General features: G+C 39.1%; 1 protein-coding gene across 2 annotated transcripts in view; it reads right to left on the minus strand.

Annotated features, from left to right (window-relative positions):
* tuft1b (tuftelin 1b) overlaps window positions 1-8,705 on the minus strand; it is a 34,389-nt gene extending 25,684 nt beyond the window's left edge. For both annotated transcript variants that reach the window (XM_017708543.2, XM_017708542.2), the window contains exon 1: window positions 8,482-8,705. In XM_017708543.2, the coding sequence (XP_017564032.1) occupies window positions 8,482-8,538 (57 nt within the window). In that variant the 5' untranslated portion in view covers window positions 8,539-8,705. The remainder of the gene's footprint in view (window positions 1-8,481) is intronic.
* Window positions 8,706-15,832: the final 7,127 nt, after the last annotated feature.

Here is a 15,832-nt window from a genome sequence, read left to right on the forward strand (position 1 = left end):
AGTCAGAATGAGAAAGGAATGCTGGATTGCCTTACATGGCAGGGGTGAGGTCCAATGGCAATCGTAATCCCTCCCACTGCTACCTCCACTGCTCCCCCTATAGGAAACACAGAGCTTTTGCCCCAATCAAAATAAGAGAAAAATACAATGCCCACAATTACAGAAACAGATTAGGGCTGTCACTACTGATTACACTAGGAATCTACCTATATTTTTGATGATTAATGAAGTAAAATATGCATCTCTCTCTCTCTCTCCCTCTCTCTCTCTCGCTCTCTCTGTCTCTCTCTCTCTCCCCCTCTCTCTCTCTCTCTCTCTCTATATATATATATATATATATATATATATATATATATATATATATATATATATATACACAAGCAAGGGGTGGGCAATATGGCAAAAATATTATATGCAGTGTAATATCTAGGATCAATATTCCATTGAGGTCCATTTGGCAGAAAACTCACCCACATCACACAGTGATAAACACTATTACTCTTACAAAAACTCCAGCTAGTTTGCTTAATTTTTTAAACTTATGATTTAACTATTTACTTACACATTTACTTTCAGTGGAAACAACATGATAAAATTGTTATTTTCTAAATCAGCTGATCTTATTTAATGTATCATTGTCTCACAGTTTTTGCACATTTGTACTTTTCTCTGTTCTCACAGATCACTGATAATGCATACTAAAGATATCATATAGAAGTCTGTCTCTACCAAATCCCTCCTGATGGGAAAGTATCTACTCATACTGTTAACCAGACATAACATGGCCTAATGTACCCTTTGATTTCTGAATTGCGTTACGTGATACTGTGCCATCAACAGCTAGTTAAGATTGAGCTTTCTCCTGCTGTTTGTAGTAGATTATAATAGGTAACATACACCTTTGTTTAAACTACCCTTCATTTTTCAAATTTTCATTTCAAGATAGCAACTATGGAACTTGAAAACTAAACTGAGCAGTTACTGGAACTGGACTGAGTGAAAGTTATGACTGGTTAAAAAAAAAAAAAAAAAAGATAAAAAAAGTTAATGGGTTGGCATTTTACTTTCATAATCTGTTAAATACCCTCATAAACTCTCATATTTTACCATAGCTATGCTGTATATTAACTTATAATATGTGGGCTGTATACCTGTAAAATTACATTTTAAGAAATCAAAATTGCTCTGGGCATCTTGTTCAGGGGCAAACATTTCAGACAGTCTATGACCAAACCAAGTCTATGACGAGACCCAATAAATGCTGACCAAGTGATGTTTGTGGGTGGGGAAAAAATTGGTATAGCATACCATATCATAATATTTTACATGGCAATCTTGTATCAATACATAGACACAAAGTATCAATATTTAATTATAGAAACTGCAAATACGAGTGAATCATTTAGGTACTCCAATAACATAACCAATTGATTTTTCAGTCCACTAGATGGTGCCAAGCTTTTTCCTGATAAGGTCTGAAGCAGAGGTGACAGTCAGCAGAAGACAAAGATTTGACACATGCAATTTGCAAGGCATGTCATATGAAAATCAAATACTCTGGCAATTATAGAGTACAGTAATACTTAAATGGCGCAGCAACTACATTTGGGCGCTCTAGGCACCAGTAAATAGTTCGACAAATGTTTTTAGTAGTCACCCATAACTTGTTTCATTGGGGTAAAAGCCTCAGGCACCAGAAAATAACTGCTGCACCATTTAAGGTGGAATGGAAAAATTCAAACAAGAAGCTGGTGAATAAAAAACCGGTTCATAAAGCTGATGTTTGCTTTGTTGATGGCAAAGCTACCTTTAAAGCAGTTCCGCAGAAAAACCAACCAACACTGGACACGCTTAGCTTGTCAAAGCTGCCTTCCAATTCTGAGCTAGCTAAGAAAATAACACATTCCATCTACCTACTTAATGTGCTAAGACCTGCATCCACACAACATTGTGAAAAACAAAGGCTTTACATGCTCAAGACACTGGAACATATGTGCCTATGTTTTATATGTTCTTTCTTCAGTTGATTGGGTAGATCTTTGATCATCTGGGTAGGCCCAGGCTTAAACAGGCTGTAGTCTTCTACTGCATTATCAGAACAGAGCTAATGAATGGACATATGTGAAAACCCCTTCTAAAACTTCTAAAACTGTCCTCACAGCCAGTTAGGGCCGAGGTGTAAAAGAGGGAATGTGGTCACACAACAGAGAGGAAAAAGCATGCAAAACAAAAACAATTGATCAAGCAATTTGCGCTTATGTGCGTAAGAACATTCTGAAGAACAGCCTTAGGTGAACATATTTTGGCAGAGGAATGATTTTCAAACTGATGACAGGCATTTGCATAGAGGTAAAGCACAGTCGTGAAAGACTTATAATTGAAGAATGCCCTTAGAAATGTAAAGTATCAAGGGAACTGGAAGAACCAGATCTGAGCTGCACAAACACACCATCAACGCCACTCTCTGGAAAAAAAGGATCTGAAAGTCATTATGTAAATGTGGTAGAGTGCAGTAAGTTCATCTGTGCTGCCTGGACCTCTGGGCAACATTTGACCATCATGTACCAATCTGCGGGTTCAGTCCTCAAAAGCTCCTTGTGTCTTTTAAATAGTTAACTCTTCAAGGATGGCTTATTATGATTACATCTGACATTTGTATCAAATATGTTACTACTGTTTCAAGACTGAACTACAAAAACCAAGAGGACAACAGATTCAACTTCTTCTTTTGAAATACTGAACATCACAACACTACAGACACACTCTGATATTTTACCCCTCCCACAACTTCTCAACCCCCTGGCTCCCACTCTTTTTTTAGGGGCCCTTTATTCCTCTTAACATTAGTTCCACATATGTTCCACCTTTGGAAAACACTGTCCAATCTAACAAAGAGTGTAATTTACCAGCAACTCTCCCGGTCTAGTGTTTTTTTTCCCCACACATAGTTACTCAAATGAGCTGCTTTCTTCACCAATTTGCCTGACCTGGTGCACAAAGACACTCATGGGAATCTTGATCTGTTCCACTCTATTATTCCTCATGACGTCTCAGGTCAGTTCAGCTGCACAGTTCTCTTAGACCCCACTTTGATTTGTGATCCACTGAAGGAATGGCCTCGATCTAAGTGCTGTGCTTGAGTGACGCTGACCACTCCTCCACAGGTTTAATCACTGTTTTGTGTTTAAAGTCCCTCCACTGAACTCTCTGCACTCATCAGAAGTGTACTGAGGACAACTGTCTGAATACGTAATACTCAGGATACCAGGATTAGTTTTCATGTCGCTGTTTTTGCCTTGGTATCCTCCAACTGGTCTACCTCCCAGAGAAAGGACAAGAAATCCACTATCACTATATAATCTCTGTCATGAAACATTAAAAAGTTAGTGCCAGCCTTTTCTTATGCATAACCCATCTCTACTTTGGCAGTCTGTCATGATTTCAGATGACACTTGTGTGATCCTAGTGATCAAGTCAACCCTGAAAGTTGCCACTTGGATGCCCTCTAACCTTTCTACAGATACCGGCTGGTAGAGCATCATATTGATTCCTCCTATTGATTTGCTCAAGTTGTTTTGGGGGCACAAACAGTGGTTTGGTCATGATGCTCTCCAAGGACTTAGGATCTGACTGCACTTTGACTACATGGCCATAGGAACTGTTTCTCCGATAGTTTGCATCTACTGTGACTGTCAATCAAGCAGGAAGAAAACATACTGTTTGTGGTTTTTGCACAAAAGTAATTCTATTTGTCTGAATATATCCAAAGAAATTTAAACTCAAGAAATTAAAATTCTAGATAGGACTTCATGGTAATGTTATCAGCTAAGTGGACCAAATTGTAGACCCAGTACAGTTTACCTCATAAGAACTGATCAGGCTTGTGTGTTTGTTTTGTTCCAAGATTTCTTCGCTGGTGCCGTTACAGTTACATAACATTACTGACAAGGCCATTCCCTCAAAAGCTGTTATTACTGCATTTGTCAGAACAAGTCATTTTTGTATACGATGTGCTAAATACACATAATGAGAACTGATTTGTATTTTTAAGGTGCTGATGAATGTTCAATGACATGTTCATGCATGCGTGTGCATGCGATCACTGATTGACTGCCGAGGAGAATCAGCAACGACTAGTGCCCAACTGACACAGACTAATGAGACTAAAAATGATAATAACTGATGAAATCTGCTGAAATAACTTTATATTCTATTTTTCATTTTATAGTTTCAAGTTTTATATTTGTATTTTCATTATATAACTATATAAATTTTTAGTTGAAAAGTTCTTTACTGACACATATGATTATCCTTAAGTGTCACACTTCTTATACCCAAATAAACAACAAAAACTTAAAAAAAAAAAAAAATCAGTACAGACCTTAGAAGTTGCGCATCATTCTGTATTTAACATTATTATTTATTAGGAACTCCAGGTCTAAGCCTTTTTTTCTCTGAGAATGCAATTTTCAAAATCGCCTCCGTATAAAACTGCGGTGAGCAAAAGTACTCCAAAGTTCATATGTTTTGTCCCTTGTACATCACCCCCCTGCACCCCAAGATTAATACATTTACTATTAAACTAAACTTAACACTGTTATATACCATCTACTTAACAGATAGCCTTTTACAGCCAAATCAAAAACATTTAAACATGAATGCATAAAGTTTAAACTTATTTCACACATAGAAATGGAAGACCTAAAAGGCTATGGATTCATTCTTTTTACTCCATTTCTTTCATTACCCTGGCAAAACAATTGTTTTCTCAAGATTTCAAGTTACTTATGTCACTACACTATCACAACACAATGAATATTGTTATATCAAGATATAAATCATTGTCAATAAATATCTCAAAATCCTGAGAAAATAACATTTGTTATGTCATGATTATAATATAATTAAGTTGAGTCTTAAGAAAACAAATGAAAATACCACATTATCATGGAAAAACTTATCCGACAACTGTGCTGCACCAATTATAATTAATAGGACTAATTATGATCGCTATGTAATCAAACCTGCAGTTGGGAAGTCTTGACGAAGCCCATAATACGCTCAGAAAAGCATTTAGTGACATAATTTATAACAATAACGATAAATTCTGTCATGCTGCTCACTCTTAATTCAGACTCTCTTTGTCTCAACCCTTTTCAACAAGCTCCTGCATGTTTGTAAAAACTAGCAAATTCGCTTTTGTCCAGATGGCTGAAATTACAGTGTGTCAGTGCAAAAACAGCAAACGCAGTAAACATTTTGTAGCCGTTTTAAAGAATGTGCAGTGTTACATCCATCCATCCATTTCCTAAGCCGCTTCTCTGTCAGGGTCGTGGGGGGGACAGACAGACACAGACAGTCACTCACACACTCACACCTAGGGGCAATTTAGCATGTCCAATTGGCCTGACTGCATGTCTTTGGACTGTGGGAGGAAACCGGAGAACCCGGAGGAAACCCACGCAGACACGGGGAGAACATGCAAACTCCACACAGAGAGGACCCCGGTCACCCGGCAGGGGAATCGAACCCAGGCCCTCCTTGCTGTGAGGCGACAGCGCTAGCCACCATGCCACCGTGCCGCCCTCCAGTGTTACAATACATAGCAATTACATATTTCACACTGCATGATTATTTACTTTATATACTTTAACTGTTGCTAACAAGATGCCACCTACTGTAATACATTCTATACAGATTTATTCAAAAGTAGGTGAGATTAGTCTGGTTAATTTTATGAGCATCTCGGGTTCACACTTATTATTTTACATGTAATTGATGTTTAACATAAAGAGTGCCTTGGACATGCCTGACTGCTCACCCAGGTTCAATCGTCTCTTGGAGAAAAACACAGAGTCAACATAATGCATGTCTATAAGATGGTGAGATGCACCAACTGCAAAGAGCTCAGAACATCATTCCAAAGTTAAGAGCCTAATAACACAACTACGGTGGACGTAAAGGTGGTAATTCTGGGAAGGTTCTGCTTAAGGGTGGTGGTTTCACAGTTGTTCTAGATAGCACAGAAACTCAAGAAAAGTTATACTGTTGATGACGGGGTATTGGCTGTGTTTACTAAAGGGGACCTGGGGGACCGGCGACACCGGTCAAACTGACAGTTGGCATAACAGTAGCCCACTTACAAAAACACTTCATCAAGTGCTTAAGGAAACTTGTTAAACCTCATTAGGAGAAAGCTCAGGAGCTCACCTACATACTTAGTGCAATCATGCGTAGCAAGTGCGCATCACTAGGACCTGTCAAGAGAGTCGCTGTCAACACAAGCTAAAGCCAACGCATCAAACACCTGGTACCTCCCCTTACAAGCCTGCTGAGTTCCACAAACACCACAAAGCTTAACAAGTAATCGCACTTACTGTGGTGAAGGGAAACCTCCAATGGCAATGCACATGCAAACAATGCACAGGTCTGAAAACTATTTGTGAAGCTGTGCCTAGCGCTAATGTATTAGGTTTTCTTCTTCTATGGATTTAGACACTAGCTTACAGTGGGTGATAAATTATTTATATTTATTCTGGGTAATTGACAAATAATGTACCAGGCAACATGAATTAATAATGTGAATGGACAGTGAGGGTAATCTATATGGTGACACTTTATTCTGAGTGGTCCTTTCTAAATGAAATAAACACTCAACAAGCTGAAAAGCATATGAGGGATAGGGTCAGGTTTTGGGCTGAGGTTAAGGTTAGGGTTAGGATCAGGGCCAGGGTTGAGGCTAGGTTTTGGGTAAGGTTAGGTATTCGTAACAGAAGTAACACGTTAGCAATACATCTACTTAATGTAAGTCATGTATCAACAGTACAGATATTCAAGATACTTACTTCAGTGTATTCAGATGCGTCACTGCTGCTGCTTCACCGATATATTGTCGAAGTGTTACTGATAATCTGTTAAGTGTCAATTAATCATCTACAAAGGACCACCCCAAATAAAGTGTTACCGTCCATATAAACATCAGACAGTCTAAACTGGGAGCATTAGAGCAAATGACCGTCACATTGCAACATGATAAATGTGATAAAATTATCTTCTTTACATATATGTACATTTGTTTCAATTCAATTTAATTAAAAAATTATACATAATTTTAAACAAAATTTAAGTCACAGTGGTGTTGATAGGTACCAGACATCCGGATCATTTCTGGAACCAGAATCTTTCCCAAGCTATTCTGGGACGTTTCTTTTGGTCCATTCATCGTGAAATTTACACACAACATAAATGACAACATGCATGTTCAAATTATGATATATATGATATATATACATTTATATATATAAAATTCTGACATAGCAAGTTTCTCTATCACAGCCCATTTTACATTGAACCAATCTCAACAGGTTTGTTTACACCTTAACAGTTTTATTTGAAAATTCTGAACAGTTGTGGGGCTGGAGGTTAGGGAACTGGCCCTGTGACCGGAAGGTCGCTGGTTCGATCCCCAGGGCCAACAGTCCATGACTGAGGTGTCCTTGAGCAAGACACCTAACCCCCAACTGCTCCCCGGGCACCGTGGATAGGGCTGCTGCCCACCGCTCCGCCCCCTAGTGTGTGTGTGTGTATTCACTAGTGTGTATGTGGTGTTTCACTTCACAGATGGGTTAAATGTGGAGGTGGAATTTCCACGTTTGTGGGATTTTAAACTTAACAACGAGTACAATCAACTCCTGAAAGGTACAGCAAACTAAGCCTTCAGGATCACGTGTGTGGTAAAGGGAATGAGCAGAACACACATTAGAGACATTGTAGTGTCTGCAGTAGTGGGTGACAGGTTCTCAGGGATGCTATATTACAGATATAAGTGTATATAATAAGAGATGCGTCCACCTCCCTCGTCATAGATGTCTTGAAAGTATTCATCATATAAACACAAAAGCAGTGGTCATGTATTTAAACTGTTATTTTAGGCGTCCAGTAGTCCGTCAGTCTCAGACGGTCGTCTAGCTCAACGTCTTTAAAATCCATCAGTTTCATCAACAACGCCGCAAAGTCGGTGGTCCTCGATAAAAAGATACGCCAGCAGACTAACAGTTCATTTCGACTTCCTCTCAGTAGCCCTCAGCAAAAAGACAGCAGGAACCTCGCTCGGTTCGTGCATGGCGTCGAGAGCTTTAATCTGACTTTTTAATCAACACACTTTAAAAACTGTAACGTAGCGTTACTTAGCAAAGAATGCTAACACGCTCAAAACAAACACCTGAGCGCGCGGTGGGTCCGGCTGACAGATGAGTGCAGGTAAACGAAGCCAGCGGGAGTCTCTCACTCCCATTTTAAGTCCAAATACTCGAAAGGTTGTAATTTGAATGAGAACATCACCCAAAAATCGTTTTTTTAATTAAACGAGCTAAACGGTCGCCGCGGCTGCTGTTAGACGTCCACCACAGCTCCAGCTCGCTCACACAGCAGCCGAACGGGGTCCAACTAGCTAAAGCTTCAGAGCGCAAACATCAGACCTACCGTCTCTTTCTCACTGTCCGAGTCGCTCCTCGCTCTGCCTGCGGCATCCCTCTGCATTTCATACGCGCAGTTTAAATACTGTTTAATATTAATATGGCTTGCTCAGATTTGGACGGATCTCTCGGCGCGGAGCTCCTTGGTTTCCAGGTCAGGCTGAGCTAGTATGAGAAACACGCTGCCTGGCTGGAGGATGTCTGTCGCAGGTTCGGTCCGACTTGGGAGAAATAAATAAAAACAGCCTATCGTGTTCATTCCGTGAGGAGGAGGAGGAGGAGGGCTGTGGTATTTTTCAAAGGAACTCACCGAGCTGGAACTCTGAAGCGCACAATATGATATCAAGTGTGAGACAATTTAGCTGTTTCCTTTCCTTTTAGTCTGCTGATTTATTTATTTGGATGCTGTGCAGAATGTAAATAAAAATAAAATGCAATGATATGCAAAACATGCAAACTATATTTTTAAAAGTAGATATTACAGTGACAACATATCACATGCTGAAACTGGGAAATGTTAGTGTTTTTTGCTAAATATACGCCCGTTTTGAGTTTGATGCCAGCAACATGTTCCAACAAAGCTGGGACGGGGGCTTGTTCTTTTAATAACACGCTGTAAGTGTTTGGACACTGAGGAGGACCCATTGCTGTTGTTTTGAAAGTGAATTGTTTTCCCATTCTGGTTTGATGCAGGATTTCAGCTGCACAGGAGTTCAGGGTCTCCTTTGTCATTTTTTTTCATTTCATAATGTAGCAAATGTTATCAGTAACGACAGGTCTGGACTGCAGGCAGGCCAATTTAGCAGCTGGACTATTTTAATATGGAGCAATGCTGCTGTAATACATGCAGAATGTGGTTTGACATTGTCTTGCTGAAATAAGCAAGGCCTTCCCTGAAAAAGATGTCGCCAGGATGGCAGCATATGTTGCCAAAACATCTATATATCATTCAGCATTAATGGTGCCTTCACAGATGAGCGCTTCATCCATGCCATGTGCACAAATACTCCGCTCTACCATCATGAATACTGGCTTTTGAACTGTGTACTGATAACAGGCTGAGGGGTCTTTATCCCAGAGGACGCAGTGTCCATGATTTCCAAAATAATTTCAAACGTTGATTTGTCCTGACCACAGGGCACTTTTCCATTTCCTCTAAGTCCATTTTAAGAGCTCAGGCCCAGAGAAGGTGGCAGCATTTCTGGATCCTGTTTATATATGGTTTAATCTTTGCGTTTTAAAGTTTTAACTGGCAGTTGCGGATGCAGTCATGAACTGTGGTCACAGACAGTGTTTTTCAGAAGTGTTTCTGAGCCCATGCAGTGATTTCCACTACAGGATCATGTCTGTTGTTAATGCAGTGCCGTCTGAGGGCCCAGAGATCACGGCCAGCATATACTGGTTTTTGGCCTTACACTTGCATACAGAGATTTCTCCATACTCTATTAATCATTTAATGATATTATGTACCGTACATGATGAAAAACAAAAGTTCTTTGCTATTTTACACTGAGAAACATTTTTCTTGAATTGTTGCACTATTTGCCCATGGAGTCTGTCACAGAGTGGTGAACCCCTTCTCATCGTTACTTCTGACTCAACCAACATTTTTAGCATTACACAATTTTACCAGCCTTTTATTGATGTGTTTAACTGTATATCTGATTATGTTTTGTAAAAGTACATTTAAACGCATTTTTTTCTCACAAGGTCAACCTTCTTTCACCCAAGCAGAGTCCTGAAAGTGCAGTGAGATTGTGAGTAACATGTCTCTCCCAGCAAAGCAAACTTGGCAATGATGGATGTGAGTGTTTTCAGTACTTTAGCAGAAGAGATTTGATTGTATTCCCAACAAACCTGAGTTATAAAATCTGCATCCAGGCACGTACTCACTGCTTGGCGACTACATTGTTTGAGTTAAGTTAACTCTGTTATAGAGGTGCAAAAATTTTGTGTCCCTGTAAACTTCTCTGAGACAGTATGCATGTTGAGTCTTACCTGTTTCATTCAGTATATTTCCCTGCTGTAAAGTTGTAAAAAAAACCATTAATAAGCCATTAATAGTAGTGCTCCCATGTCGACTACCTGGTTAGCATTAAATTACAACAAGCAAATAGGCAGGTTTGAACAAATAATAACAGCTCTGAAGAAGATATTCTGAGAACACCGTTTAAGATTAGTCCTTATATAGTCATCATTATCCAGTGTGCAATCTGGCCTGTAGCTTTCTGTTGACTGAATATTTTTGTCAACTTAATTTGTTTAAGTGAACTAGCTAGCACACTATAGCCTTGTTTTGCAGTTTTGTTAAGTTGATTGATATTTTGTGGAGTTCTATTGAGCTCTGAAGTATTTAAACAGCTTTTTCTTTTTAACAGAACATAGTGTTTCCCATATGGCCAGTCATATAAAGTCTTTATAACTGGTGGGTAACGTGTTATGTTACAGGCCATTTAGAGAGTATACTGATAGTCAATCCCAGGAGAACCAGCAATAAGAAAAAATACAATATGAAATGAGTGAGTCATCCCAACACCCAAGGGCACAGCCAGCACACACAAGGTTTAGCAGGGCAAGGGTCTGTCCCACTATCCCTCCCTGTACCACCCTCTCAGGTGCAAAAGTGAATGTGTAGCCTTCCAACGTGTGCTCAATATTATTTATATATATATATATATATATATATATATATATATACATACACACACACACACACACACACACACACACAAGGACTGCAAACTGGAAGTGTGTAGTAAAACCCTGGCCATTTAAGGGGTTAACTGAACATTATACATGTGTATCCCTGCTGTCACAACAAAACCTTTTAAGACACCTTTAAAAAACATACTTTTACTTTGGATGTAGGTCAGTGTAACCAGACTTTTTTAAAAGTCATTTTGGTTGTGTTTTTTTTTTTTCACCATTCATTATGAAATTTACAGACAATAATATAGATGCAACGTTTTGTTCAGACAGCAGCGATATATACTTGGACACTGATCCTTGTACAGTGTTTACAGTGTGCTTAACTTTTAGTTACTTTTAGTGTCTTATCAGCTCTGCAGTCATCTGACCTCTAAAGTATGGCTCACACTAACAATCCACAAAGGAGGTCTTAGACTAAAAAGGAAATGCCTAAATACCAATTTTACTACTGTCAAAAATCTTTTGGACTAAAGGTGGTTTGAAAGGTATTTCAAAATTTGTAGCCAAATATAATTATTTTTGAGATATTTCTGCTTTAAATATTATCACAAATATGTATATGTGTAATATGGCTTTCTTCAAAAAGTAATTCTTCAAAGCCTTTAACATACACTTGTAAGCTAAATTGGTCCCTAGTCCAACACGTTTTATTGATTTTCTAAGTGAAAGACGAACTTTATGGGCAAATAATTGCATTTTTAACATATTGGAGAATATAAAACACAGGCCACATTCCTTTTTCCTTCAATACATTAAAGTCAGCAAAGAAATAATAACTGAATTGAAATATATCGAAGTATTTTCACTTAGAAAACAAACATGTCAGTAGACCAGGGGCGACAACATACTGCAACTGTTGTTCCAAACCAATAAAGAATGCATGCTAATCTTTTTGTAGGCATTGCGTGATAACCTAGAAACGGTTCCCAGTTATCTTTAATTAACACTGTTTTTTATTCCACTATGTACTAAAGAACATACAGTGTACTAGCTATTGAAAATGCCTCAGTTCTTAGTGCACTTTGTTTCATTGTGTGACCCACACATCATAAATAATGGTACGGAAAAAACTCTCTCCGTAACAAACTGCTAGTAAGATAATTGCCGCAGTTTCAGTATCTGGCCCTAAACTGCTGAAATGAAATGAATGCATGATCTTCCATTATTAATCCATAGGGTTTAATATGATGTCGGCCCACCCTTTGCAGCTAGAACAGCTTCAAACTCTTCTGGGAAGGCTTTCCACAAGGGTTAGGAGTGTGTTTATGGGAATTTTTGACCATTCTTCCAGAAGCGCATTTGTGGGGTCAGAAACTAATGGTGGACAAGAAGGTCTGGCTCGCAGTCTACGCTCTAATTCATTCCAAAGGTGTTCTATCAGGTTGAGGTCAGGACTCTGTGCAGGCCAGTCAAGTTCTTCCACACCAAACTCGCTCATCCATGTCTTTATGGACCTGCCTTATGTATTTATGCACAGTCATGTTGGAACAGGAAGGGACCGTCCCCAAACTATTGCCACAAATTTGGAAGCGTGAAATTGTCCAAAATCTCTTGGTCTGCTGAAGCATTAAGAGCTCCTTTCACTGGAACTAAGGGGCCGAGCTCAACTCCTGAAAAACCAAGTCCACACCAAACCCAGACTCGTCCACCGGATTGCCAGACGGAGAAGTATGATTGGTCACTCCAGAGAACACGTGTCCACTGCTCTAGAGTCCAGTGGCGGTGCTTTACACCACTGCATTCAACGCTTTGCATTACGCTTGGTGATGTAAGGCTTGGATGCTGCTACTCAGCCATGGAAACCTATTTCATGAAGCTCTCTACGCTGTTCTTGAGCTAATCTGAAGGCCACATGAAGTTTGGAGGTCTGTAGCAATTGACTCTGCAGAAAGTTGGTGACCTCTGTGCACCATGCCCCTCAGCATCCACTGACCCTGCTGCCATTTTACGTGGCCGACCACTTTGTGGCTGAGTTACTGTCATTCCCAATCACTTCCACTTTGTTATAATACTACTCACTCGCTCTCGCTCGCTTCATTATAGTCTTTTAAATTGGAAATCTATTGCTCATTATATCGTTACAATGGAGCCCCTTAAAACCCTTTCATTTTTCCCCTTTTACTCTTACACTGCCCAATTTGTGCAGGATGGGGCTAGGGAAGGAACTAGAGAAGCGTTGGGAGGTGGTGGGGCTAGGGCTGAGGAGTGTTGGTGGGATTAAAGGGTGTGAGAATTTCATGTTTGTATTGGTGTAAAATGCATGAAACTAAAGCAAAAAAATATATAGCTATATGTACATGACGTCTGTTCCGATTGGCTGCCCTGTCCTCCTTTTCAGTGCTCACTGAACCAACACATCACATAAGTAATGTAACACTTTATATGTTACATATTACATTTAAAACATTTTAATGAAAAGTAAACATTTCGTATCAAACTCTGGTGCTGCAGCATCTCATCACTTGCATCTTTTTTTCACAAAGTTCTTCAAATGGTTTTGCTCTGTGCATGAAGGACAGTGTGTAATTGAAGATCTGGAAGGAGACACCCAACAAGTGCTTCAGTTTCTCAGAAACGAACACTGCATATCTTGACTGCAGATTAAAAGTGACAGAGGGCGTAACAGAACTAGTCTTCTCAAAAGACCACAATTCCAGTGAAGCAGTAAGACACAGGAAGAACGAGGAAACAAGATGAACAAAAAAGAAAAAAAAATTGGGCACCTTGCAAAAAGTAAATAAAAACAAAATGCAATCATGTGCAAATCATGTAAACCCTGTGTTTCTTTGAAAATAGTACAAAGACAACAAATCAAATGTTGAAACAGACCTTTTTTTGAAGAAAAAAAAACCCCATATTGAATTTGATGCCAACAACACATTCCAAAAAAGTTGGGACAGGGACAACAAAAGCCCGGTAAAGTTGTGTAATGCTAAAAACAGGTCAGTAACATGATATGGGTATAAAAGAGTGGCTGAGTATTTCAGAAGTAAAGATAAGCAGGAGTTCACCACTCTGAAAGACTGCACAAGCAAATAATACAATTCAAGAATAATGCTTCGACATAAAATAGCAAATAACTTGCTTTTCATCAAATTAACATTAAAAGATTCAGAAAATGTAGAGAAATCTCTGTATGCAAGGGAAAAGGCCAAAAACCAGTACTTGCTAGCTACGATCTCAGGGCCCTCAGGCGGCACTGCATTAAAAACAGACATGATTCTATAGAGGCGATCACTGCAGAGGCTCAGAAACACTTCTGAAAAACACCAAAGAAGTTAAAACTCCAAAACACAAAGAAGAAACCATATATAAATAGAATCCAGAAATGCTGCCTCCTTCTCTGGGCCTGAGCTCATTTAAAATGGACCAAGGTGAAATGGAAAAGTGTCCTGTGGTCTGACAAACCAACATTTGGAGTTCTTTTTGGAAATCATGAACACCGGGCTAAAGACCCCTCAGCTTGTTATCAGTGCACAGTTCAAATGGCAGTATTCATGATGGTATAGGGGTGTATTAGTGGACATGGCATGGGTGATGTGCACATCTGTGCACACAACGTCTTTTTCAGGGAAGGTCTTGCTCATTTCAGCAAGACAATGTAAAATTCTGCATTGCTCCGTAGTAAAAGAGTCCGGGCATTAAACTAGTCCACCTGCAGTCCAGACCTGTCACTACTGATAACATTTAGTGCATTATGAAATGACTAATATGACAAAGGAACCCCCGGACTGTTGAGCAGCTGAAATCCTATATCCTATAAAACTGCTTGGTACTGAAGCTATAAGAAGGGGACAGTAAAAATACACTAAAGAATTAAGGTCTTGAGACCCTTTATACTTCATCCTTCTTAAATTTAAACAGATTTTTAGCAGTGCTCTAGAAAAGACATACATTTTTATGTATATAACTAACCAAAAGAATTGTAAAAATACAACCTTAATGCAGTATATTTTTAGCCAATTTAATGCTATGAAAATTATTTTTAATTTATTTACATTTGCTTAAAAACATTATTGCCTATCCCTTTTATCTTTAATTCAAAATTAAGAGAAATCTAACCTTCATTTGAAGTATATAACGCGGAGCGAGGTAGCGGATGCATGTGCGGAGGTAAGCGACTTTTGAGGGCAAATCCAAAATCAGGGTCATCACGGTCCAGGGTCATAGAGCCAATACGAAGAGAAGAGGGTGCAGACATGACAAACCAGAATACAATCAACAACACAGAGATTCAAAGGAAGCAAATAAACAGACCAACAAATCAAACAAAGACCGATAAAAAGACCAGCCAAGACAAAGGCCAAACACAGGGCTTAAATACAACAGGGAAAACGAGGGACAGGTGGAAAACAGGTGGAGACAATCATGGGTGGAGTTACAAAACAAGGGGCTGGACTAAAAGAAAAAAAAAAACTAAATTGCAGAAATTAGTTATGTCTCCCAAATGACATCAGTGTGGGAGACCATCAGAGTCCCCATCAAGGGGAGTTTCCAGAAGAAAACCTCTGCTGTCAAGGACCAATACACTTAAGACTTGCAGTTTGCACCCAATTAGAACAAACTTAAATATGAAATTTTTCTGCATATTTTAGCGCACAATTTATATTTATTTGCTGAGTTTAACATGTTAGATGAAACAAGACACA

Source organism: Pygocentrus nattereri, chromosome 1 (genome assembly GCF_015220715.1).
Source record: "Pygocentrus nattereri isolate fPygNat1 chromosome 1, fPygNat1.pri, whole genome shotgun sequence".
NCBI lineage: Eukaryota > Metazoa > Chordata > Actinopteri > Characiformes > Serrasalmidae > Pygocentrus > Pygocentrus nattereri.